Source organism: Sciurus carolinensis, chromosome 7 (assembly GCF_902686445.1).
Source record: "Sciurus carolinensis chromosome 7, mSciCar1.2, whole genome shotgun sequence".
In the NCBI taxonomy this organism is placed as follows: Eukaryota; Metazoa; Chordata; class Mammalia; order Rodentia; family Sciuridae; genus Sciurus; species Sciurus carolinensis.
The window spans coordinates 69234453-69261790 of NC_062219.1; the positions used below are offsets into that span (position 1 = coordinate 69234453).

The window sequence follows — 27338 nt, forward strand, 5'->3', positions numbered from 1 at the left end:
TACTGATAGCTTACATTGCTTCATAGCTCAGGAAGCAAATACTGTTCTCAAGTTTTCGTGAGTGTCTGTGGATAGGTAACTGATTTAAGGCAAAAGAAATTTAAATTAACCTAAAACTAAAATTAAAATTAAAAGAAACAGAGGTGAGAGGTGGGAAAAGAAGGAAGACATTCTTTTTTTTTTTAATTCATTTTTATTGTAAATAAATGGTATACATCTTGTTTCTCAGTTTGTACATGAAGTAGAGACATACTGTTTTTTTTTTTGTAGTTTCACTTAATTTATTATATGGGAATATTCAGAGATATGCACAAAAAGTTACATTCAGTGTTCCTAATACCAACATTATTTAGAAGCCCAAAAACATGAAAACAATCTAGGTGTCATGCAGGTTAGATTAGTCAAATAAGATACAACAAATACTACATAGATATTATAAAACATATTTTCAAAGAATATTTTATGACATGGGAAATTCGTAAAAATATAAATTATCAAAAGTAGAGTACAAAATTCCACATACTCCATGACTCCAGTTTTGTTATAAAACAATAAAGATCACAAAACTATGAACTATCAGCATTGGTTGTAATTTGGTGGCAGAACTGGCTGATCTTAGTTCTTTTCTGTATTTTTCCTAAAAAAAGTTATTTTTGCTATGATTACGTTTTTATTTTTATTTTTTTATTTTTATTATTATTGTATACAAATGGGATACATGTTGTTTCTCTATTTGTACATGGAGTCAAGGCATACCATTTGTGTAATCATACCTTTACATAGGGCTATGATGTTTGATTCACTATTTTTTTCCCTTCCCCCCCACCCTTCCCACCCCTCTTTTCCCTCTGTACAGCCCTTCTTTCCTTCATTCTTACCACACTCCTTATCCTAAACCTTAAACCTAACCCTAAATCTAATGCTAACCCCTCCCACCCCCCAATATATGTCCTCATCTGCTTATCAGTGAGATCATTCTTCCTTTAGTTTTTTGAGATTGGCTTATCTCACTTAGCATGATATTCTCCAATTTCATCCATTTGCCTGCAAATGCCATAATTTTATCTTTCTTCATTGCGGAGTAATATTCCATTGTATATATATGCCACAGTTTCTTTATCCATTCATCAACTGAAGGGCATCTAGGTTGGTTCCACAATCTGGCTATGGTGAATTGAGCAGCAATGAACATTGATGTGGCTGTATCTCTGTAGTATGCTGATTTTAAGTCCTTTAGGTATAGGCCAAGGAGTGGGATAGCTGGGTCAAATGGTGGTTCCATTCCAAGCTTTCTGAGGAATCTCCACACTGCTTTCCAGAGTGGCTGCACTAATTTGCAATCCCACCAGCAATGTATGAGTGTTCCTTTTTCACCACATCCTCGCCAACACCCGTTGTTGCTTGTGTTCTTGATAATCGCCATTCTAATTGGGGTGAGATGAAATCTTAGGGTAGTTTTGATTTGCATTTCCCTTATTACTAGGGATGTGGAACATTTTTTCATATATCTGTTGATTGCTTGTACATCTTATTCTGTGGAGTGTCTGTTCATTTCCTTAGCCCATTTATTGATTGGATTATTTGTATTCTTGGTGTAGAGTTTTTTGAGTTCTTTATAGATTCTGGAAATTAGCGCTCTATCTGAAGTATGGTTGGCAAAGATATTCTCCCACTCTGTAGGCTCTCTCTTCACATTGCTGATAGTTTCCTTTGTTGAGAGAAAGCCTTTTAGTTTGAATCTATCCCACTTATTGATTCTTGCTTTTATTTCTTGTGCAATGGGAGTCCTGTTAAGGAAGTCTGATCCTAAGCCAACAAGTTGAAGATTTGGACCTACTTTTTCTTCTATAAGATGCAGGGTTCTCTGGTCTGATTCCGAGGTCCTTGATCCATTTTGAGTTGAGTTTTGTGTAGGGTGAGAGATAGGGGTTTAATTTCATTCTGTTGCATATGGTTTTCCAGTTTTCCCAGCACCATTTTCACCACTTCTATTCAACATCGTCCTTGAGACTCTAGCCAGAGCAATTAGACAAACCAAAGAAATTAAAGGGATACGAATTGGAAAAGAAGAACTCAAACTATCCCTGTTCGCTGACGACATGATTATATATTTAGAGGAACCTGGAAATTCCACCAGAAAACTTTTAGAACTCATAAGTGAATTCAGTAAAGTAACAGATTACAAGATCAATGCTCATAAATCCAATGCATTTTTATACATAAGTGATGAATCTTCAGAAAGAGAAATTACGAAAACTACCCCATTCACAATAGCATCAAAAAAATAAAATACTTGGGAATCAATCTCACAAAAGAGGTGAAAGACCTCTACAATGAGAACTACATAACACTAAAGAAAGAAATTAAAGAAAACCTTAGAAGATGGAAAGATCTCCCATGTTCCTGGATAGGCAGAATTAATATTGTCAAAATGGCCATACTACCTAAAGTGCTATACAGATTCAATGCAATTCCAATTAAAATTCCAATGATGTACCTTGCAGAAATAGAGCAATCAATTATGAAATTCATCTGGAAGAATAAAAAACCTAGAATAGCTAAAGCAATCCTAAGTAGCAAGAACGAAGCAGGGGGTATTGCAATACCAGATCTTCAACTCTACTACAAAGCAATAGTAACAAAAACGGCATGGTATTGGTACCAAAATAGACAGGTAGATCAATGGTACAGAATAGAGGACATGGACACAAACCCAAATAAATACAATTTTCTCATACTAGACAAAGGGTCCAAAAATATGCAATGGAGAAAAGATAGGAAGAAATTCTTTATATTGCAAAGGAAAATTTTAGATAATTTAAAGTTTTCAGATTTTATAACAAAATTTCTCTAATTTTCAGGAACTCAGTTCCTCAGAATTAGATGTACAAAATTATTCACAGAACTAAAGAAACTTCAAAAGCTGTTTCTCATATTTTGGGTCTCTATAGAGTGCTGAAAACATATTAGTCCCATACATGTATTGAACACAGTTCATTTTTATAAGACAGAAGTCAATACAATTTCTTGTCCCTCTTTATAAAGGAGAAATGTATTTGTCTAAGTATTGATTGTGTAATACTTTTCTGTAGTTACCACATTTGGGAATTCAGTAGCCACAGAATTACCAAATTATGTAGTCATAAATTGCTTTTGAACACAAATATGCATAAGTTTTTACATAAATGCCATGATATATCTGCATACACATATATGAAATGTTTAAGAGGAAGCCTTAGTTTAGATATTGTAAATGAAGAAATATGAGCATTTTATTACATGGAAAATTATTTAGAATAAATATTAAGATACACAATACATATAAATGTAGAATGCATTGATTTAGGTAAAAATGGTTTGTTCTTTCATAATTTGTGAATATTTTGTTTTCTACCCAAAATAGTTTTGAGGTCAAGGGAGTATAGTAAATGAAAACCCTTCATCATAATGACCATTTAAGTGAAAATTCAGGGGTATTGAAAATAGCATTTTTGATAAGCTGTGTTTTATTAACAAGTATACTGTGTATAACCAAAGATTTCATATGTTCTACTTGATCTTCAAATTTCTGGGCAGGTACAAATGTCATGAAAGAACTTGATTGAATTTAAAGTATTTGTTTAAAATAACATAAAAGAAAGCCTCAGAATACAGTTAGCATTATTTTAGGTACATTTTTAAAACTATCAGTTTAAAATTTGTGTAACTTACTAGTTTGAGTTTGCTGTTATCAAAATTTGTCTTTCTGATGTATTAAAAATCACTAAAAATTAAATTGCTGATATTCATTATTAACCTAACTAACCAAAAATACTTAGAACAATTTCTTTCCTTTTAAAAATTTGTGATGTTTGTCCCTTAGAGAATTGCAATAGCCATTGTAAGCACTAGTTAAAAATAAAAAGTCTGAGTTTTATTTTGTTTTTGTTTTTGCAGTTAAGGGGATTGAACCAGAGCCTTAGGCATGTCAGGCAAGTGCTTTAACCTTGAGCTACATCCCTAGTCCAAAAGGTATAATCTTAAGAGATATGTACAACTTTATAGAATTGTACAAAATAGTTTCATTTCTTTCCCTTGAGAAAATAACCTAGAACTTTAAAAAGTTTCTTTCCCATCCCAAATGAAAATATTAGATAAATGAGATTTGTTATTCATTCATTAAGCCAGAATTTAATGTGTGTTTAAAGGTGGGTGATGTGCTACACAGTGGTAATATTTTGGTCAGCAAACATGGCTACCTCCCACCTTCTTGGAATGCACAGTCTTGTGAGGAAATTTACTTTCATCAAATAATCATACAAACGAATGTCATTTTGCATGTTTAAAGTGCTACTAAGGGAGGTTTCCTGATTCCTGGGTGAATTTTACCTAGCTAGACAATTTAGAAAAGTTAGTTTAAAAAACAAGAACAAAAGCATAATGGCATTTCAACTTGGTATTCAAAGAAACTTGGCACTGTTAAGGAACAGAAAAGTGTGGGGGATGCACAGAACAAGGGATATTACACGTGGTGAGGCTGGAATGATAGTGGAATCAGATAATAAATTATGCTAAGGCTTATGGTTCTTATTCTAAAATTTATGGTGAATGGAATATTTTTAAACAGCTTACATTAGATATAATTAGCATACATTAAAATATATACATTTCAAATGTATAATTCAATGATTTTTAACAAATGTACTTAATTGTACCACCATCACCACTATCTAATATTAGAGCATTTCCATTATCCCAGTAAGATCTCTCATGAATTTTTATAGTTCCTGTTCCCACCCCTAGGGTTAGGAAACCACTATTCAGCTTCACATCTCTATAGAATGGCCTATTCTGGACATTTCTTATAAACAGATGCATTCAGTGCAGGTCTTATATATGTGGCTTCTTCTACTTCCCATAATGCTTTTTGAGGTATATCCATCCTGTAATGCATGGATTGTCCACTCATTTGTATTGATCTTGTAGTCTTGTATATATTTCACTCTATCTGTTCACCAGTTAATGAACTTTTGTATTGTTTCTACATTTTGACTATATGTATAACATTGCCTGTGTATTCATCTTCAAGTCATCAGGTGGACCTGTGTTTTTATTTTTTGTGGATACAAAACCAAGAGTCGAATTGATGTGTCATATAGCCATTTTACATCTAAAATTTTAGAAAATTTCTTTTCCAAACTGGCTTAACCATGAATTAGAGTTTTCCACATCCATGCCAACATTTGTTATTGTATATCTTTCTTATTAGTTATTCCAGTGGGTTTCAAGTGATATCTGAATGTGTGGTTTTGATTTCCCTAATAACTAATGAAGATGTGCATCTTTTCTTGTGACCTTGAGGGAATTTGACAGTTGATTAAGGAGAAGGGGCTTGCAAAGTGGACAAAAATATTAGATGACAGCTGAAAATCTAGAAGAAAGTATATCATGGAATCAGGGGAAAAGGGAAATAATGATTATTGATAATTATGTTACTGAAAATTTAAGAAAGGTAGGTTTCATCTGTACATCTTTCAGAATAGTAAGATGTAGTTATTTGTCATCTTGACAATAATTCACTTAATGGCATGAGATGGACTGAAGCCAGACTGGAGAAGGGTGAAGCTTAAATGACTTAAGATAGTGGAGAAAAGAAATCCAGACAAGTTTAGGTTTTTGTTTGTTTGTATTGTCATATTTGGCTGTAGAAGAAAGAAGTGAGATTCCCCAGAAGGAAATAAAAGATTATGAAACAATTTTATTTTCATGGAACAGGTTGAGTTCATTAAGACCTTTTTGGTAAAATCCACTGGACAGGAAGAGACTGGTTATGTAAAAGAGAAAAGACAATTTATAGTGCATTGAATTTATACATTTGTTTAATATTCATTAAGTCCCTAAAACATGCATAATGAATTTCTTACTAGTATTGTGAATCAATTTTACTTTTTTTACATGTATTTTTCAATTGTAAAATGACTTAATCAAGCAATGTTATTAGAAGTTGTTCTTTTTGTAAGTACTTTATTCATGTTAGTCAACACATTATTCGTGCCATCTAGTAAATGACTTAACTTATTGGAAATTAGTCTCAATCACCTAATGTGACTGGTTCAAGTATGACCTCTACCATATTCAAGTGTTCTACAATTACATGGTCCTACAGGGAAAAGATAACCTGAAATAACTCCCAGATGTGGCCAAACAAGGAAAAAATATTTCTCTCACCTTCCTTTTAAGCCTTGGCAGATGAAGGCTAAATAGTTCCATAAATATCCCTCCAAAATATTTCTTTTCGTCCATGATCTGGTGCCATCACTTAGGGAATGAGAATCAATCCCCCTGTTACTTCCTGTTCTAAATATAGAAAATAAATTAAACTAATGGGGAGGGGGTCAGGTTAAGTTCATAATCTCCCTCTTCCCTGCAATTGAAGGTAAGGATGGCAGATACTGCTAGTTTCCTTCCTAACATCCAGTGCTTTCTTTTTATATATTGTCATTTCTCTTTGAGTTGAGTGCAACAGTGCCCTCAACTTAGTTTTAAAAACTCATTTCTTAGCTCAGGAATGGGATGGATGAGCTGTAAACAGAAAACTGCCAGAGTTGACTGGAAAAATAATTTTTCCTACTTTACTTTAGGTCCTGAACATTTGTAATACCTCTTCCTTCACAATGCCTTCCTCCTGGATGGGATGGCCTTAGTGGCAGCAGAAGCAGCCTATTGCAACCATAAGAGAACAGCTGTGAGAATCAACTTTATAATCTTCAACTACTAAATGAACAAATTATATACCTATCTTTGGAATACTTTTTTTTTTTTGCATGAGAATAAACATCCTGTATTGCTATTTATTTAGGTTTTCTGAATTGCAGACAGACTAACTCAGAGAAAGGGAAACTTCATGAAATAAGTCCAGGAAATAAGCATTTCACACTCAGTAGATCATATTGTCCATTACAGTTCCTCAGCTCTCATGCTTTTAGCACAACAGCCGGAGAGACAAGTAAAAGGGTTCAGTTGTGTTCCAATTAAACTTTATATACAAAAACAGGTGGCTAGCAAGATTAGACCCATGGGCCATCAACTCCTGCTTTATCTGAGGAAAGGTGAAGCTGGGGATATTGTCTTCCTTGTTTTTATGTCCTAATTAATTATCAAGGTGAGTATTTGTGGCTGGAGAATATTTAATAGAAATGCAGTGAAAACTCCATATGTGGCAAGAGAAGGAAAGGAGGCAAGATTGAGCTGTTTCTGTCTCTAGCTAAGAGACACCATAAAGTTGAGAGGATTCAAGGTAATCTGAATTCTTGTATTGAAGCACCTGCATTTGATAGTAATAACAAACATATTTTATTCATTGTACTGTTTTTTTCTCTTTTGAATATGTAGTAGCTATTTTAGTCAGCTTTTTCGCTGCTGTGACTAAAGGACCTGACATGAGTAACTGTAGAGGAGGAGAAGTTTATTTGGAAGCTCATGGTTTCAGAGATCCCAGTCCATAGACAGCAGGCTCCATTCCTCAGAGCTAGAGGTGAGGGTGAACATCATGGCAGAAGAGTGTGGAAGAGGGAGGCAGTTCACGTGATGATCAGGAAGCAGAGAGAGAGACTTCACCCTCCAAAAACAAAATATATACTCCATACTATGCCCTCAATGAACCACTTCCTCCACTTACACCCCACCTGCCTCCAGTTACTGATCAGTTAATCACTGATGGGATAAATTCACAACTTAATCCTCTGAATCCTCTCACATTGTCTCACAAGTGAGCTTTTGGGGGACACCCCACATACAAATTATAACAGTAGTATTAAAACAGAACAGTTTTCAACACCTTTTCTGTGCAAATGTACAATATTTGAACAACATTCTGGGTCAAATTCATTTTTGGGGGCTAGTCTGGCAGTCTCTATCATATTGTTTCTTTGGTAAATGAAATTCAAGTTAGAAACAATAATAATGGATTAACTTTTGGAATAAAACTTACTCATAAATAGTAATTCTGCCTACTTGTAACTTTTCATCATAAGCCAGATATTCCCAGTGCATGAAAATAACTCCTGAGTATCAACTGGGGACTTCAGGAAGCTGAATTAATTTTCTTTTCATAATAAGATATTATATAGTACACCATATTGTACGATTGGTATCCTACAGGTTTCAGAAATTTAATGTAGTATTCACTTATGCCTAACCTTTACTTGGTAGTAGCTTATATATTTCAAGCAACAACTTTAAAATACGAAGTGTAAAGCTGGGGAAAATATATTTAGCAGACTATATGAAATGCTTAGATTCCAATAGACTTTTGTAACAAAGTAGTAAATCTTGATGGGTGTAGAGAACTTATTATTTAGCGTGCAAATTCATTAAGTTTATAAACTTTTAAGAAGAAATTCATTTAGAATACCTGGAGCAATTGAGATAACAGTTTTTAATCGCATATTTTAACTGAGATCTTAATGAGTCCATCTTCATTAGGTTCCCTTCCTTTTCTTCTCCTCCTCTTCCTGCTCTTCCTTGTTCAGTTACTCTTCTCCTCCTGTTCTTTTAAAATAATTTATCTTATAATAAGATGGAAAATTAAAATCAAATTAATTCTGACAAGCAGCAGACTGATGATTTGAATTAAAATAAGACAAAATAAAATGAGCAAACCACTAGTTAGGAATAATCTCTGCCACCCCCCCCAAAATTTTAGATGATAGTTTAAAGAGCAAAAAAGTAGGTAGGTTTGAATACATATCTGTGCTAGACCTAGAGAAAATATACTTTAAAAAATTCATAACAGAGTAGAAGAAACAAAGAATAGAAATAGAATACGTACAAAGAATAATGTAGAAAACATGAGATTACTGGTAGCCAAAATATAATGAAATTTGGGGCATTTTCTTCAACTATCAAGAACTTTTGGATGTAAATGATAAATAGTATAGTATGTAACTATCAAACATTTTTGTAGTAATTTGTGTCTTATATGAATTTTAACAAATATACATCACTCTGTAAACAGATGTATCCTCAGATATATAATATGAAATAGTGATTTTAAAAAAATCTTAAATGTATTTATTGATAGTAATTTGTAAATGCACATTATATATCTTTAGTACATCCATATGAACAAAATCACACATGTGAACAAAACCTAATGAAACTATACTGATTACTACTTGTGATGAATTCAGTTTTTATTCTATTTCATTCATTCTTTAAAATTTTTGGTTGCATTTCATTACATTGCTTTTGCAATAATGAAAAATGCTGGTGTAATGAATATTTGGGACGTTATGAATGGCAGTGCAGTTATACTGTAACACAGTCAGTATTTAGTAATGTATGTTTTAGTCAAACAGAAAAATATGATTTATTCAAAATGTGTATGATTAACACACTCCTATAAGGCAAACCTCACATCTCTCATTGATATGCTTCCCATTTACTCAGTCATTAATAATCAACCTGTATGTTGTTTAAATACCCACTTTACCATTCCTAAAAAGTAAACCAAATCTGTGAATTTCCACAGTATTGCAGGGCACAGTATGTGCTGGGCAGTATTTAAACTTAATATAGATATCTAGGAAGAGGAACTAATGAGCTTACTTAATCACATAATGATATATGTAAATTAATGTAAATATTACTGCATATTTATTATATAAAATTATTCATATTTTATGATATATATAATAGAATATAAATTAACCATATCTAAATGAAGATTACATTAATGCACATGCTGTAAGAAATTATACTTATACTTCATCAAATATAAAATAATTTAGAAGCATGTGTATATCATAGAAATTCACTATATAAGGAACTTAGCTCCAAACATTATAAATGAATGTAACCATACATAAATGTTTGGGCTAAATTAGCATCTCAAAAATTGTCTACCAGCATTACAATATTTTTGTGGTTGTGGTACAATATAATTCTCTTTTTATAAATAAAATTACTCTCTAAGGTCAGAGAAAATGTACACAACTGTTATTGCGATGGCATCCAAAAGGGGTCATTAATGCATGAGCACATATGTATGTGCATGTGCGCATGCGCCTGTGTGCATATATCTTATTTTATTTAAGGGTGCATTTCCGACTTTAAAGCAGGGAATGACAATGGGCATAGCTGCCCCATACTTTCTGGTAAGTCCTTACTGTAAATATTCCATTATTAAAGCCAGGCCACCGTCATGTAGTAGATGTTATAAATAAGATAACTTTTGGAATATTACAGCTGGAGCCAAATTACCTGATAGATGAAGTTTGAAGATAGTTTAAATAAATCACTCAAAATCTTAGTTCCATTAACAATGAAAAAAGAAGTTGCTTCATCTGTGTTTTTCACTACCTCGTATATTTATAACATTTTGAAAAGGATGTGTCTTGCTGGTCAGCTTCTCATTTCATTGATTTTATTTCCTTTTTTATAATGATATATCCCTTCTAAATGATTTAACATTAACATTTTACCTTTCTATCTAGCCAGTTTTATACATACATTGTACAAACTGATCATTTTCTGAAATAACTATTGAATAAAGACTGTCAATGTAATGTTTAGAAATCTAATATTGCCAGCATTCACTATCAAGTGTGTTTGAAATGATAGCATATGTTCTTTCCAAGCTTCAGAGGAATTGTTCTCAAAATCAGTTGTATATCAGATTTATCTGTACTACATTTGCAAAAAGGAATACCAATGCCTAAATGTGATCTTTATCAGAGGACTCTGGAATGGGTCCCATGAATCAGTAATATTAATGCAGACAAAATAAATACAGGATAATAATATACCAGTTTTGGAGAAAGTGTCACCATGTCCAGGGGTAGTTTAAGAATTTAGCAAGGATTTATACATTTAATTTCCATAGAAATTTATGAAGTGTGCACTCTGATTATCCCTATTTTAAAGCTGAGAAAATGGAGCATAGGAATGTTCATTTTCTTGCTGAAGGTCACACAGCAAGTAAGCAATGGATACCTTTGGGCCCATACTCTTTCCTGGATACTATACTCCTGCCTTTAAAGAACATCAGAATAAACTAAGGAGACAGGCATAACATAAATGAATACCATGCTATATAATACCATCACCAAAAAGAATTCTGTGTTAACTGAAATGGAGGAAAAATGATTCAAGGAGTTGTTATTTACTGTTGGAGGTCATTAAAGAGAAAATTATCAACTCAATCTTGGACTTGAGTCTGTTATTATCTGATGGACAGAAGGTTATCTCTTAGAGATTATAGATATGATGCCAACATTCCTAATAAGTAATTTAAATGTGTGGTTATACTAGTCAAACTTTGAATTACATTTTTTTTTCAAACAGGGAATTTTTTGTGTATTTGTGTTTTTACTGTCTCCCACGAATTTGATGGCACTTGGTTTATATTTTTTCTATGATATAGTTTTTGTTTTGCTTTCAAATTGTTTTGTAAATTTATGTTCTAACTTGTTTTCTGAATTATAAATCTTCCAGAAGATAGGAACTGAGACCTCATCATCTTTCTAATCCATAAAACTCTTTGTTTTTTACTATAATCAGTCATGAAAAACTTATATGTTAAAGTTATGAATGAAATCATAATCTATGATTTCTCATCAGAAATCTATAAGAATATCATTATAGTGATATTGCTTTCTGGGCATTTAGGTATAACAGTGAAGAACACTTAGGGCTACTACTAGAGTACTTTTAAATAACACTGCTACTCAAAATGCCAGGATATATAACAGATGAGCTGCTTATGTCAGAAAGAAAATCATGAAGCTGCAAATAAAAATAAATACTTCTTTCATTAAGAACTCTCACTAAGAGATTAATCAGCTGAGCAACACAAAAACATTCTTATTGAAGAGTGGTTGCTTTAGGGAAAGGTACCTTTGTAATTTGGGGACCAGATTGGGAGACAGTCTCATTTTTCCTCTTTTGTAATTTTTGAGAATTGTAGTATACATGTGCATTTGCCATTTTCAAAGTTTTTTTTTTTTTTTTTTTTTTTTTTTTTTTTTTTTAAATATCTGCTCAATTTATCCTCTTCTGGTGTCAGCAGGTTCTTGTACTTTGTCTACTCAGCAGATTCCTAAGGGTCTTTTCATCATTAAATCCCCAAACCTAACATTTTGGCACATCACAGATTCTCAGTAAATATTAAATAAACAAATGATCAGCTGCCTCCTTCTAGTATGTAATCTCAAGTGCCAGCACCTAGAATCATTGCAGTATAGTAAAATAAATAAATAAATAATAAAAAATAAATTTAAAAAAAGCTGGAAGTTTAGACTTTAGAACATGGATTGAATTCAACATTAACCCCTTTGTAAAAGGATACTTCATTTTTTTAAGGCTCAGCTTCTTTACCAATAAAATAGTACAATAGTATCTACTTCTTGTACCATTGTGGTATGGAAGAAAGCTCTAAGGAGACGACACAAACATACACACACATATACATATACATACATATATATGTGGAAATATATGTGAAATGTATTTATATGAAAATTTATACATGTGTGAAGAATTTTTGATACTCTTGATGATCTATAAAAATTTTCTACATATACTAACTGCCAAACAATTATTTGTGAAATAGTAAGTAAACTGTTTAGAAAAAAAGCACTGTCTATTGGCTGAAACAATAAGTAGCATGTACAACTCAATATCAGGGGCTCCTTATCCATTTTGAATTGCTATGTTAGATAATAATTTGCTTATTCCTCCGTGAATAGGGTAATGTGAATTGGACCTCTAGTTCTAGGAAGCTGCCTAATTTATATCTACAGTATCCAAATTTTTATTTATTTATTTTAATGACATTTAAGTTACAACTTAATTCTCTACCAACAGTTGCTTTCTCCACATCCCTCACCTCTGTGACTTTTAAAGCTATTTGTGTAGAGATTTTGCTGGGAAGTGCTACTCTTATAGTATTCAATTGAACGTGTAGACAGTTGGTTATTAATTAATAATCTAATGATAACAGAGAAGAAAATTTTTTCACAGAAAGATTTATTGTCAGACCATTGTTGTAATCATTGCTTTGAAGATCTGGACTTTCTTAGCAGATACAATAGTGGAGCAGTGACTTTTGTTGTTTCTGTTATTTGTTGTATTGCCCTATGTCTTAGCTTTTTTGCTGCTGTGATTAAATGACCCAACTAGCACAAATATAGAGGAGGAAGAGTTTATTTGAGGGCTCATGGTTTCAGAGGTCTCAGTTCATAAAAGGCCCAATCCATTCCTCAGGGCTCTTGGTGAGGCTGAACATCATGGCAGGAAAGGGTGGTGGACAGAAGCAGCTCATATCACGGTAAGCAGGAAACAGAGAAAGAGTCTCCATTCTCCAGATGCAAAATGTATACCCCAAAGCCATGCCCCAGTTCCAATCTTCTCCAGCCATACCCTACCATTTCAGTTACCACTCAGTCAATCCCATCAGGGTTTAATTCACTGATTAGGTTAATACTCTTGCAACTGAATCATTTCTCCTCTGAACCTTCTTGCATTGTCTCACACATGAGCTTATGGGAGACACCTCATATCCAAATCATAACACCCTACTGAAAACATATTGACTTAATTGCATGTATCCTTGACTAGGGCACCTATAAAGGATGCCTTTATTTTCCTGATTTGTCAGTTCAACATCATATTCCTTTTTTCATAGAACATTCAGATCTTATCTTTAGCTCTATTTAAGTTGTCACTTCAGTAACTATTCTTTGAATTTATTCTGAAACTCTTTCTATTATATACTCATTTATTGTATTATATATTTTATATTTTGAATAAAACATTATTATCATAATTGGTAGGTTAAGTAAGTAGCAGTGTAAATAATGTAATTTAATTTAGAAAAAAGGATGAAATTTTTCCCAGTTTTTTTTTCTACTAGCTATTACAGAATGAAATTTTCTTTTTTTGTAGCCACAAATCATGCTTCTCTCTAAACAGATAAATTGACAGACATCTACTGCAAATGGATCACTTCATCACTGCTACAAACTCAGTTGCTCCTAGTTCTTGTGCTTTTTTTCACTATATTTTATACTTATCATTTACAATATATTATTGACTCTCTTCTTCAAAACCTAGAAATTAAAGTTAAAATCATGTTAATGTTTTCATATGTATTTCTGCATATCCTAGAAATGGAATTGCTTGAGTATATGATACTACACTTGACCACATATACTTAAGGCCTTGTTTTTTGCTATTGAAATAATTATATATATTTTTATTTCTTTCTCCTGTATTGCAAAAATAAAACACCTGTTGGGAAAAGTAAAAAACCTAAAGGTCATGTATTATGAAATACTAAGTTCCTAATAATGAATATGTTTGTTATTTAAAAGGATGCTAAAAATAAATTCCATACCTAAAATGTCTAGCAAGGAAAGTGTTCAGTAAAAGACTATTATTCTATTATTATGAGACTTTGAGTTGATGGTTTTCCAAAGATGTCTTCATTTCCACTTTTTGTATTTATCTAATGGAAATTTAACAAATTTCAAAAGATTCAGTAACTTGACGTGCTTGCTGAAAGGTCATTTCATGTCCATTGACCCATCTTGCTTCATTGTATTGTTAAATAATGATATATTTTTCCTCTTCTTTTTTGCTGTGCTGGTGATTGAACCCAGGGCCTTGTGAATACAAGGCAAGCACTATACCAACTGAGCTATATCCGGAGCCCTCCTCTTCTTCTTTAACTGAAATTCAGGTAGAACATTCAAGTGTAGGGAAAATGATAACTAGTATAAATAAGTTACTTTTAAAAATCCCAGATCATTAAAGTTATGTCACATCAAAAACAAAATGTTTCTTTCTTATGAATGAATACTGTTTTGGTCTTAATTCATATCAAAATTATTTACATGTCATTTCTTTTTAAAAAAAACTTTTGTAGGTGGACAGCATGTCTCTATTTTGTTGTATTTTTTATGTGGCATTGAGAATCAAAACTAGTACCTCACACATGCTAGGCAAGTGCTTTGCCACTGAACTACAGCCCCAGCCCTACATGTTATTTCAATGTAAAATGTGATAGATCATGTTATTATAACACGAAATCATTAACCTTTTTTCATAGAATTCATAAAAATTTCAGTAGGTCTACTTTTTTTCTTTGCAATGTGTGTTAATTGTCTACTGCTGCTGTAAGAAATTACCTCAAAACTTATCAACTGCAGATAGGACTTACTATCTTACAGTTCTGTGGGCCAGAAGTTTGGGCACAGTGAGACTCAGCTGGATCCTCTTCTCACAGCCTCAGGAGTCTGAAATTCAATTGTTAGCTGGTCTGGACATTTTTATTTATTTTTATTTATGTATGAATGTATATATTTATTTTTGGTGGGGGCTGGTGTCTAAGAAAGAAACACTTCCACGCTCATTTTTTTTTTTTGGCAAAATGCATTTCCTCAGTAGGACTGAGGTCTCCATTTTCCTGCCTGTCAGCCCCAGCCAGTTTTTGATCCTCAAGGCTGCCTACATATTTTCTAGTGTTTCCCATGTGTCTCCTTCAGCAGTGATGGATTGAAGCCTTTCAGGACTTGAATCCCTCTGACTTTGATAGCATCTCTCTGACCTCAGCTAGAGAAATTTCCCTGCTCTTAAAGGTTTTTGTGGTTAGATTGAGCCCACTGGGAAAAAACCCACAATCATCTCATTATTTTAAGACCTATAACTTTTCTTGCATCTGTAGACTACCTTTGCCATGTAATTTACATATTCACATGTTTCCAAAATTAGGGTATGTGTGTCTTTGGGCTAGTCTGCCTCCTCCACCATTTTAAAATTATCTTTTTCCCCATTTCATATTAGAAAAACCTCCCATATATACAGGTGAGCTTAACATTTTAGGAAGGGAAAATGGAGCTCTTATAACTATATACTAAATTTAATTTAAATATAGCTTTGTATTTGGATTTTAATTGGAAATGATTAAGAGCAAAGATTGTGAGCGCTTCAAAGTTAAATATCTGTCAAGTGACTTATTGGTTCAGGTGTATACATAAACCCAACTTCCTTAATATCAATTTTTTTCTAATTCAAAATTTCATACTAAGAAAACAGTCTACAAATTTACTTTAATAACTTTCGTTCGATTTTTGGTTTCCTGTTTCATCATCTTTTTCAACTTTGTTGTTATGCTATTGATATTTGCCATGTTGAATGACAGAAACCATTTCTGAATCTCCTAAAATTTTATTTTATCTTCATTGTGCAGATTCCAAATATGATTAAGCATGTGTATCATGGCCAGGTGTGATGGCAAATACATGTAATCCCAGTGAGTCAGGAGGCTGAGGCAGAAGGACTGCAAGTTTGTGGACAGCCTCAACAACTTAGTGAGGTCCTAAGAAACCTAGGGAGAGATACTGTCTCAAAATTAAAAAAGTCAAAAGGGCTGGGGATGTGACTCAATGGTAAAGCAGCCCTGGATTAAATCCCCGGTACTTAAATAAATAAATGTGTTTATGGCTTAGTCTCTTTTATATTCTATTTATTTGTTATGTTCCCAGTAAGTCTTAAAGAGGTTTAAAGCCGAGATAGTTCCATCTATTTCTCTAGTTGAAATTAACTATCATATTTAAATATTTCTAATAATTTATGTGAAATTAACTACCATATTTCAATATTTCTAGTAACTGGTGAGAAATGAATCTGTGAATCATTTGTTAGACACCCACCTAAAAATATTATAACACCTTTTAGGTGTATAGTAATTGTTTTTCTACATTTTCTAATTCAAGGACTTTATTACTATTGATTACTATTTATTAGCTTCACATTAATTCCAATTGAAATAGACAATTTCATTTTTATAATTATAAATGTTATAATTTAATGTCATACCACCTAACTGGTTCTTAAATATGTATATAATTTAGCTGTATACATTTCTTTTTCAGAAATAACTTTGAGGTTATTAATTGAATATTTTGTGTAATAATAAGTGAATTATTAGTGAAATTGCTGCAGTGATGGATTTGGTATATCAACTAATATATTAATCATAAAAGTCATTGTGTTTTTACATTAGGATACCTTATGCCACTTAGATTTTACTTTAATATTTAAATTTATCTGTACATGATGGCCATGTAAGAATCTGTTGAGGTTAGAAATATTCTTGTTTACAATTTGTGACTTGTATATCCTTTAATGTTAAAGATACTTAGAAACAAGGGCAAGTATAATCAGTTTTTCTGTACCAAATCTTGCATTTCAAGGACATAAGACAAAGATTTCTCTCATCCTGCAATTCACTATTCTCAAGGGCCATGTGTACTTTTGTCTCTGACCCTCTAAAAATGTGTGACTGGATATAGTATAAGCAAGGGTTTAAAAGTAAAATAAACCATACCCCCCCCAAAAAAAAATCAGGAGTATATTCCCAGATACGGCTCCCTGTGAAAAAGAGAAAATGTGTTTCAGCACTGTGCACTGTGTGCTGTGCTATGAATTTCAAACTATTATACACTTCAAATATATTTTTAGGCACCCTTCTTTCCCCCAAATCCTCAATTACCATAATTTTATTGGTAAAAGTTCTTTCCCAGGATGAAATAATGAATGTAATTTTAGTGTGTAACGTGCACAAATCAAGTCTTATTTTATACTCAGCTCTTGCTTCCATGCACTAGAAACTAAATAAAGTAGGCTCAGACTCCACATCTCCTTCATATCTCAAAGAATTCAGTGTTCCTGCTTCTTTTGCTCTATGGTTTTGGGATAGAAACCAAGCAAAGATCTTACAGTTTACTTATACCAAAAATCACGTTAAGCAAGGTGCAGTATTTGAAAATGACCTGGAGACTTACACTTACTTCTCCCTTACCTGTTTCTCGCTAATTTTTTTTTTCTGATGGCACATTTAAGTCATGAACCGTGATGGGAGAGCAGCAGCTCTACTGGGTAGTGAAATGTACTGTCCTTGTAGCATTTTCTCCTGTGCTGCATTTTGTGTTTTTTAACCACAGATTTTTCTGAATGCCTTTATTAAGTGCATTAGAAATTATTTGTTAAGTGGAACTTCACCTGACGATTGGTTGGTTTTTTGTTTCCAAAGGCAGCATTCCCTTTAAGCATCCCACTCTGTGAGATAGATTAAACTTGTTCTGGTCAGACAGCGATCATGTTAGCAACCAGTTCTTCATTGCATAGGCTTGGATTTCACAAGTTGTGGCAAAAATAAGACTTCTTATTAGAAATGTGTTTCATTGAAGACATAGCTAAAATACATTTAGTCTGTAAACACAGTCTATTGAGTACTGTAGCGGCATCCCCTTTGAGGAAAGTTGTCCCACTTAATCTGCCTCGTTACTCTTTTTTTAGTAATCTGTGAGGAAATGGGAGTCATGAATCTTCCCCGTCCTTCCTTCAAAATTGCCTAGCCTGAAAGAAGTGAAAAATGTGTTTTCTAGACATTCATACAAGAAAATATTAAGTAGAAGAAACAAAATAAAGCCACAGGGATAAACATCAGAAGCTTGCTTAAATGGCTTCGGCCTCATATAATTGCTTTTCTGTCAGCAGGATTATTAACAATTTCGGACATCTGAAAATTAAATTAACAGCCTGAAAATATTTTACAGAATGAGATAGAGCATGATACATGAAACATAATGACCCCACTGAAATTCAGCCAAGCCAGCGCAGCTACTCATGTAGACAGAGAAGACAACTAGTTAATCATCACCGAGCAAATTAGACAGAGCAAATGAGCTTGCCACATTCCACAGCCTTAGCTACCAAGAAGACGATATGCCACTAATTAGAATGAAAGAACTCTAAGCATATTATTATCTGTATGGAAAGAGAAACCAAGAGTGTAGCTTTGAATTGCTCCTACCAAAGCCAGAAGCCTGGGTTACATAGTATACAGTACAAAGTGCACGTGTGAAAGTTCGTATGTGTATGTATGGTGTTCTTGCATATGTTTAACTTGGAGCACTTTTTTTATATCTTGACATCATGACATTTAAAATGTTTTCCCAATGTTAATTGATACTCTTTGAGAACAACAAACACTTGAAACGCAAAAGCATTTTGTAAAAGTGCGATCATCTCTTTAAAGAATAAAATAGCCATTTTGTATATCTTTTATTACTTAGTATTGTTATTTTTTTCTTTTGCAAAGTATATTGCTGTTGCATATGAAATAAATATTTGGACTTAGTTTATCACTGGAGATTAATCTGAAATCATATTTTCTAGCCTTAATTAGCATTCATTTGCTTAATTGTCATACTCAGCCCCATCATTTCCATTTTTCACTAACTTGAACAATGCTATCTTCTGCTGTTTGCACTTTAATTTAAATTTCTATTAAGGTTTATGAACAGTAATAAGGTCCTGTTTGAATATTCATTAGCTTCTGAATTGTGAGCTATGAAAAGGTGCTTTCTTTTACCTTAATGAAACTGGCACAGCATGGGACTGATCAGTTGTGACATTTGATTTGAGGCATCCAGTGAATTTTCTCATTGTTTATTGACACATCTTGTCCAAACAGCTCCCTCGCAAGTGAGCGGAGTAATGAAGGAGAGAGTTCTGCAGCGGAGTGTTGAGCTTTCCTGGCAGGAACCAGAGCATCCCAATGGAGTCATCACCGAGTATGAAATCAAGTATTACGAGAAAGTAAGTGCTAAGAGCAGCTGAAATGTACCACAGTGTGCGCTGTGTCTCATGTCATCCTACTGTTTTGTACACTGAAGTTGGTCATTATGCCAACAACTTGGAACTACTTCAAAATTTGTAGTTGATTTTAGCCATTTTTAATAACCATCTCCCCACGTCTCTGCTTTATCATTACATTCATGATTTTTGTGTTTATAAAGTTTCTGTTACAAAACTGATTGTTCCATTTGTAAACAACTTATTTTTTGGATTTTTGATATCACAGTCATTAGAGATATGATGTGTTAGTACAACAGAAACAACAAAGCCCAATACATTTTCCTTGGGTTTTTGTTTGTTTGTTTGTGTTTTGTTTATACAATTTGAAAAGTGTTTCTTCTGATATTTGTTTGGACTCTTAATGTTTATTGAATTTCTGTGATTCAGTGATTATATCATTAAATACTTTAATAATGTGGAAAAAATAAGAATATTTTCCATGAGATTATGTAGTAGTGTCCAGACTTAAGAATCAGATGATGTTATTTCACTCCTTTAAATTCTTCCTGAAGTGTATCTTATGTATGTTATGCCAATCATGTTTAACACCTCCCTTCATGAAGAATAGTGGGCTAGAACTCAAGACTGCCCTGTAATCTCCTTATAGCAGGTGAACTAGGCAAATAGTTGGGTATCTGAGTATATGAGTACATTTACTCCTGTAAAGAGAGAAAGAAACAAAAATATAAAAAAGACCTGTTCACAAATATCCATGCTCCACTTCACCAAATTAAAAAAAAAAAAAAACTGAATCAGGTTTTAAACATGGAAACAACTACTCTTGTTTCAGTAATCATAATAATAAATGTTGCTAGTATTGTCTTAACTAGTTAGCAGAAGTGCTGCACTAAACAAACCATTTTAACTGTGTAGACAGGATTTCTTAATAGTGACCTAAAGCTTTGGAAAACTTTGGGATTTAGTTGACTTGGTTAAATAAATTGCAGTATGCACAATGCCCTGATAATAAGTACACTTTTTTTCTTCAGAGGAAAAAAGTTTAAAAGGTTACAATTAATGTTTATACTATGTTTAAAATATTTTTCTTATTATTTACATTATGAAATCAGGTTTTCACGCTCGAATTTTCAATTTATATGCCTCATTTTTGTACCAGAGAATGTATTTTTTGTCCCAAAAAGAGTGGTTCAAAGGGGATCACTGGTTTTAATATTGTTTTTTTTAAAATCTGTTTTCTGATTAGCTCAAAAGTTGTAGTCCTTCGCGAAATTATATCAGATTTCAAATATAATAAAACACAGGTTTCAAGACTAAAGTTTCTTATAATGCAAATTTGAAATATTTTGCAAATAAATGTATTTAGTTAATTTTCATTTTGTATGCAAGAAATTATCTGTAAATTTGCAAATTTGGCAATTTTATCAAGACAGTAAAAGTATTACATTGTGCTATAATGTATGCAGGCATGTGATCTATACATCATGTTCCTCTAATACATTATGCCTAATTCTTTTATTTGAGATAAACATATAGACAATACCAACTATTATTTTTACAAAGGATTATAATGAAGATAATCACAGGTTAGTTGTACAAAATTGAGTATAAATATAAATTTATTTAAAGTTTTGTAAGTATCATTGTAAAGGTAAATCAAACCATAAGACTGACATATTCAGATTTCAATGAATAATTTTATTTCTGGGTAAAACTGAATGGGAGCATTTAGTATAGAATGAATAAAAACTGTCTAAAATTATATAATTTAAAGTATAACTTTTAAACTACTCACAAATAACTTAGAGTCACATCAAGGAAATTTTAAATTTTTATTCATCTAAGAATCATTTTGATGAGGTTTTCTATATGTGCAGATTTTTATATTTATTTCATTCTTAGGCTTATCATGTATGTGCATAAAATGTGTTTGATGCCTATGTGATAAAGAAGATAAAAAATGCTACTTTTTAAAATAAACTTCTCAAACCTCAGTTTTCAAAGGAAAGTAATTAAATTTAAAATTTTGTCAAACCATAAATCAAATGATATTTTACTTTCATATTGGTTATTTTAATTAAAAAATATTCCACTAAGTACTGTTAAAAACTATTTTGCAGAAGTGGCTTTGTTCTGTGAGAAATTAGGTTTTATTAAAAATAATTGATATGTCACCTAATGGTGGTTTGAACAGAATTTCTGGATTGAATAACTTTCTTAATTTCCGACATATGGCTTTTTGCTTCCTGCACAACATTGAGAAAAATGAAAAGAACTACATTATGACATGAAGAGTTCTAATAAACCATAGTTTTTATAGGTGTACTCACATTTTGATCAGTAGGGCTCTTGGTTATATTATGGTTCTTGCCATCATGCCCTATCCCAACAAAGCAAAAACCCAAACATCATAATTATTTCATTCATAAAAGTGTTTCTCTTTGAAAGGCATAGAACAAAGCAAACATTTTACATTTACGTTTTATGTTATTTTAAAAGCAATTCACTGATATAATATTCTGCACAGCACAATGTAGCCTCTATAAAAACAATACAGCAAATTGAAATAAATTGCAGAATTGGCTGTCAAATTATCAGGTTACATCCACAATTAAATATTCTCTATAAATATTGTTTCTAGGATCAAAGGGAAAGAACCTACTCGACTGTAAAAACCAAGTCCACTTCAGCCTCCATAAATAATCTGAAACCAGGAACAGTGTATGTTTTCCAGATTCGGGCTTTTACTGCTGCAGGTTATGGAAATTACAGTCCCAGACTTGATGTTGCTACGCTAGAGGAAGCTACAGGTAAAATGTTTGAAGGTAATTACAACCTTTGGTTTGAATTCTTACTCTTGATAACTCTCAGACTTATTTTTCCCAGTATCGAGGGTGATAATTTGCATCAAGATAATTTTTACATATAAAAATAAATACATATGCACATACATGCATACTTTATAAAGGTCATTTAGTATAATAATTTTTAGATTTCTAGGTTTTTTTCCCTGTAATGTTCAAACCTTATAATTTACTTTAGTTGCTTTAACATATACTGGATTTATTTATTTAAAAAGGTGAAGTTAGAATTAGAAACAGGGTTTTATACATTTTTTGTGTTGACACAAGATTTTTTCATAGACTTTGAAGTAATCATACTTCGTGTCCATCAAAGTTGCTCCTGCTGAAAAATCCCCAAATGAGGTCAGGATCTACATTGGGTTAGGCAAAAGAACCACTGCCAAGAGCCATGTTAATTTAAATACTTGTCATTTAGCAGTGATTTCAATCACTGGAGTTCAGAAAGAAGATCTTAGAACTTATATTTCTGTTATTTTCATTATTATTTCTTTCTCCATTTTTGTTATGAAATATTTCAAGGATACTAAAGAATATAAAGTATATAAGAATATAAAGGAGATAACTAGATGAATATCCCTGTATGCATCACTCAGTTTAAATATAGAACAGACCAATAATTTTGAAGCCCTTTATTGTGATTGATAATCTATAATGCAAAATAAAATTATAACAAAAACACGTGTATGTAACAAATAAGCAGATGTATCTTGAGGAGTGTGTCCCAATTAACTGTTAAGAGGGTAGGTTCAGAACACCTGACTACATTGCTGACTGCTCTTCAGGTGTTTTGAAGTCTGTGTGTGTTTCTGTACTGGGGAGTTCTTGACTCCTCGTATTACTGCTCAGGCACAAGATTCACCTCATCTCCTTGCCAATATATTGTACCTATAAAAATTCTAAACAAGAGAGAGTAGAAAAATGTAAGATTTTTCCTTAACTTTTAAGTTTAAAAGAACATATTAAATCCATACAGTTGTGATCAAAGAGTTACTTTGACTTCAGAGAAAGATTTTTTAGATGTTTTAAGAAAGAAATTATAAATAGCCTTTGCATTATTTAATGTTTGTAGAGTTTGCTAATAGCAGTCTTCTTTCAAAATATTTTTGTTACTTTTTTTTTTTTTTTTGGTACCAGGGATTGAACTCAGGGGGTACTTAATCACTCAGTCACATTCCCCAGCCCTTTTTATTTATTTATTTATTTTTATTTTGAGACAGAGTCTCACTAAGTTGCTCAGAACCTCACTAAGTTGCTAAGGTGGCCATCAAATTGTGATCCTCCTGCCTTGGCCTCCTTAGCCATGGGATTATAGGCATGTGCCATCATGCCCAGTCTTGTTACTTAGCCATGGGATTACAGGCATGTGCCATCATGCCCAGTCTTGTTACTTTTTTGATGAATCAATAACACTTATGACCACAAAAAATAAAATATATGTTGAAATCACTGTGAATATAAATCATTTTATAGAATTGTAGCTATATCTAGGCATCATAGAAAAATTTGTCACATAATTTGCTATGATGAGCTTAATGCTATTCTTTATTATCATTTTTAAATAGATTATATAAGAGCAGAAGTGAGCAGGGCACACACATCTGTAATCTCAGTTACTCAGGAGGCTGAGGCAGCAGGATCTCAAGTTCAAAACCAGCCTCAGCAAAAGTGAGGTGCTGAACAACTCATTTGAGGCCTTGTCTCTAAATAAAATACAAAAAAGGCAGGGGTTGTGGCTAAGTGGATGAGTACCCCTGAATTCAGTCCTGGATACCAAAAGAAAAATAGACCAAAAGTGGAAGTATCTAAGTTAAGTGCCCCCCAAATATTATGAAAGCATTTTAGGCAAGAATTTTAACATTTAAACATTTGAGTGGTTTATTGTTAAAATATACTACAGTAGTTTTCAACTACAGTCTCTTGCAGGCTAGTGGCTGGGTTTACATCTCACCTCAGCTATATCCATTTATAGAATTTAGGATGAACTATTTCTGTGCTATTTCTGTGCTGGGATAGCAGTACCCAACTCAAAGGGTATTCTGACAATTAAATAATTTAATATACACAAAGTGCCACATGTTGTGTCCAACCTGAAAGTTTTCACATGCCAGCTTTTATTATTTAGCACAGCCATTTTAAAACTTTCTGATCTCAGAAATATTTTAGCAGTTAAAAATATTGAGGACCTCCAAAAGAATTGTGTTCATATGAGTTTTAGCTATCACTACCTGCCACATTAAATATTAAAATGAAATATTTAAGAACAAAAGAAAGTGCAAATATTATCTTCCTATTATAGGAAAACAATTTTGACCTTGCAGATCCCACTGGTAAGTTCTCGAGGGGGGATCCTTAGGGATTCCTAGACAATCCTTTGGGAACCACTTATCTAGCACAAGATACTGTGTAAAGAATTGTGTATACACAGAGATGCAAGATCCAGTTGGCTCTCTCTGTTTAAAGCTTACTGAAAGACACAGAGAGTTTACAAATTCTGACTACACAGTTAAACTCTGGTAGAGTGTGTGGCCCTATATGATGAGCATGTCAAAGAGCAGTGGGGACTTACTGGATTAGGACATAGGGCAGGAGTGAAGATGCTTCCTTAGAGAAGTGACGTGAGCACTGTTTGAACAAGAAGTTAAACAGACTACTCAAAAGCACATACACACTAAAATGCCCTCCTATGTAGTGCCAACCGACTGCTTTTACAGTTTTTAGGCCATGATGTTCTGATTATAGCCTTTACAAATTACTTCTAAAATTTATTACCCATGAAATAGACGAAAACATTAGCCATAAATGTCAAGTATGGAAAGATTAAAGTCTGACTCTAACTGTATATAAATACATATAAATAAATATTCACAAATTCTGATTCATCAGTCATCTGAGTTCATTTTTCTCATGGAGCTCTGTTTCTGAAGCTAAGGGAAAAACTGAGCCTAAGACAAGCAGAGAATTAGACCCATGGGACATATTGATTGAATGGAAAGAATTTCTACACATATGTGTATAATCTTTTCCTTCCTTACTACTCCATTTTCCCTCTCTCTATATGTATCTAAATATGAATATATACAGATATATATGCAAATTAAAAACAAAAACGAACCAAACCAATGAAACAAAAATATTTGAAATCATCTTGTCTTTGTTATATGTTAACAGGCTAAAAATTAAAACTTGAAACCTTGAAAGTTTTTTTTTTTTTCCCCCAACTTCTGCTTAGTTCCCTTGGAGAGAAATCACTTGATGGTAAATTAGCAACTATATATTTAACTCCTTTGTTCAGAAACCATCAGACCAGCTATTTTTGCTGTTTTTCAGTGTAGAAAATACCTCTTGTTTACATGGATATACAGAATTAAAAATTAAATTGTCAAAAGGAAACACTCATGGATAAATAGAGAAAGGCCAATCTAAAAAAAAAAAAGATATAAAACAATACTAGTGCTATCTATTATGGCAAGTTAGACTCTGCCTACCCTAGAGACCCTGTCTCTTGCCACCAACTAGAGTAGTATTTTCCATCCTGCCTTAAAGATTAAAGCTGTTGATAGTTTCAGAAGTAAGCAAATTATATTAATTTGACTTCATGTATTATATATTTGTAACTGGATCATTTATTGGCATATATGTTTTCATTGTTTTATATGCCTGATGATTCTATCAAGTCTATAATAATATTGAAAATGTAATACTCTGGGGAAAATATGACAGTAGTAAATTACAATATAAGAAAACCTTGACTAGTCTGGAAAAATGGAAATGATAATATGAGTTACTTTGAAGTATTCTAGATCAGAGGCTGTTTTAAAGGACATGGAAACATGAACTCATTCCCATAGAGACTTTTAGAAAAATCCAACTGAGTGCATTAATGAGCATGGAAGAACCTTTTAGCATTGTACAGCAGGAAGTATTACAAATAATGATAAAATGTTTTTTAAAGTACTTGGCAAAAAGTTTTCTTTATGTAAGTAGGCTTGTTCCTCTCTAATCTTACAACTTATTTAAAATGCAAAAGCAAACATTTATTTAAAATTACATGATAGCATATAATGAATTTATTTAAAATTTGAAGTGAAACAAATAAGACAGGTATCTGTTATTTTATTTAACCTCTACATTCTTGCATGACGTTAAGTATTTCTGAGCCTCTTTCTTTTGTTTACAGCTACAGCTGTCTCCAGTGAGCAGAATCCTGTTATTATCATTGCTGTGGTAGCTGTGGCAGGAACCATCATTTTGGTGTTCATGGTGTTTGGCTTCATCATTGGAAGAAGGTAGAACATATAATTGTTCTAATATCTGACACAAAATATATAGATTTTTTAGTATTATATGATCACAGTAAATGCAAATTATTGTCTTATATAAAATCTTAACTCAATAAATTATTATTCTTCCAAGATCCAAACACAATAAGAGTTTGATTATTGCCTTCAGTTTAAGGGGAATGAGTTTTATAATTTCTATGGGATGAATTTTTGTTGGTTATTTGCATATTTACACATTTTTATAAAAATGTAGAAGATTCCTAAGGAAAGGTTTGCTCTTTAGATATTGAAATAAATGTCTGTGGAAACCATTTGAAAACTGTGAGTTTTATTGGCAAAGAAATAAAAAGCAAATGTGCATTCATTTATAAGTCTAAATCTATAAAGTTCCTGTTGCATTGTCTTACACTCAGACTCCATTTCCTGTGAGTTTTTAAAAATCCTGTGAATTGTCATATTATCGCTAAATGGACTTATATCTATGAAGAATTAGTTTTTGTTTTTAGTTATAATTCTAACTAGTATGTTGTTAAGTAATAAGGTACTTCAT

At 32.4% G+C, this 27338-nt stretch overlaps 1 protein-coding gene across 1 annotated transcript in view; it reads left to right on the top strand.

Annotated features, from left to right (window-relative positions):
- Epha7 (EPH receptor A7) overlaps nt 1-27338 on the top strand; it is a 166164-nt gene that overhangs the window by 117023 nt on the left and 21803 nt on the right. Inside the window, 3 exon segments of the mRNA XM_047558628.1 lie at nt 19523-19647; nt 22286-22469; nt 26686-26794. Of these exon segments, the coding sequence (XP_047414584.1) occupies nt 19523-19647; nt 22286-22469; nt 26686-26794 (418 nt within the window).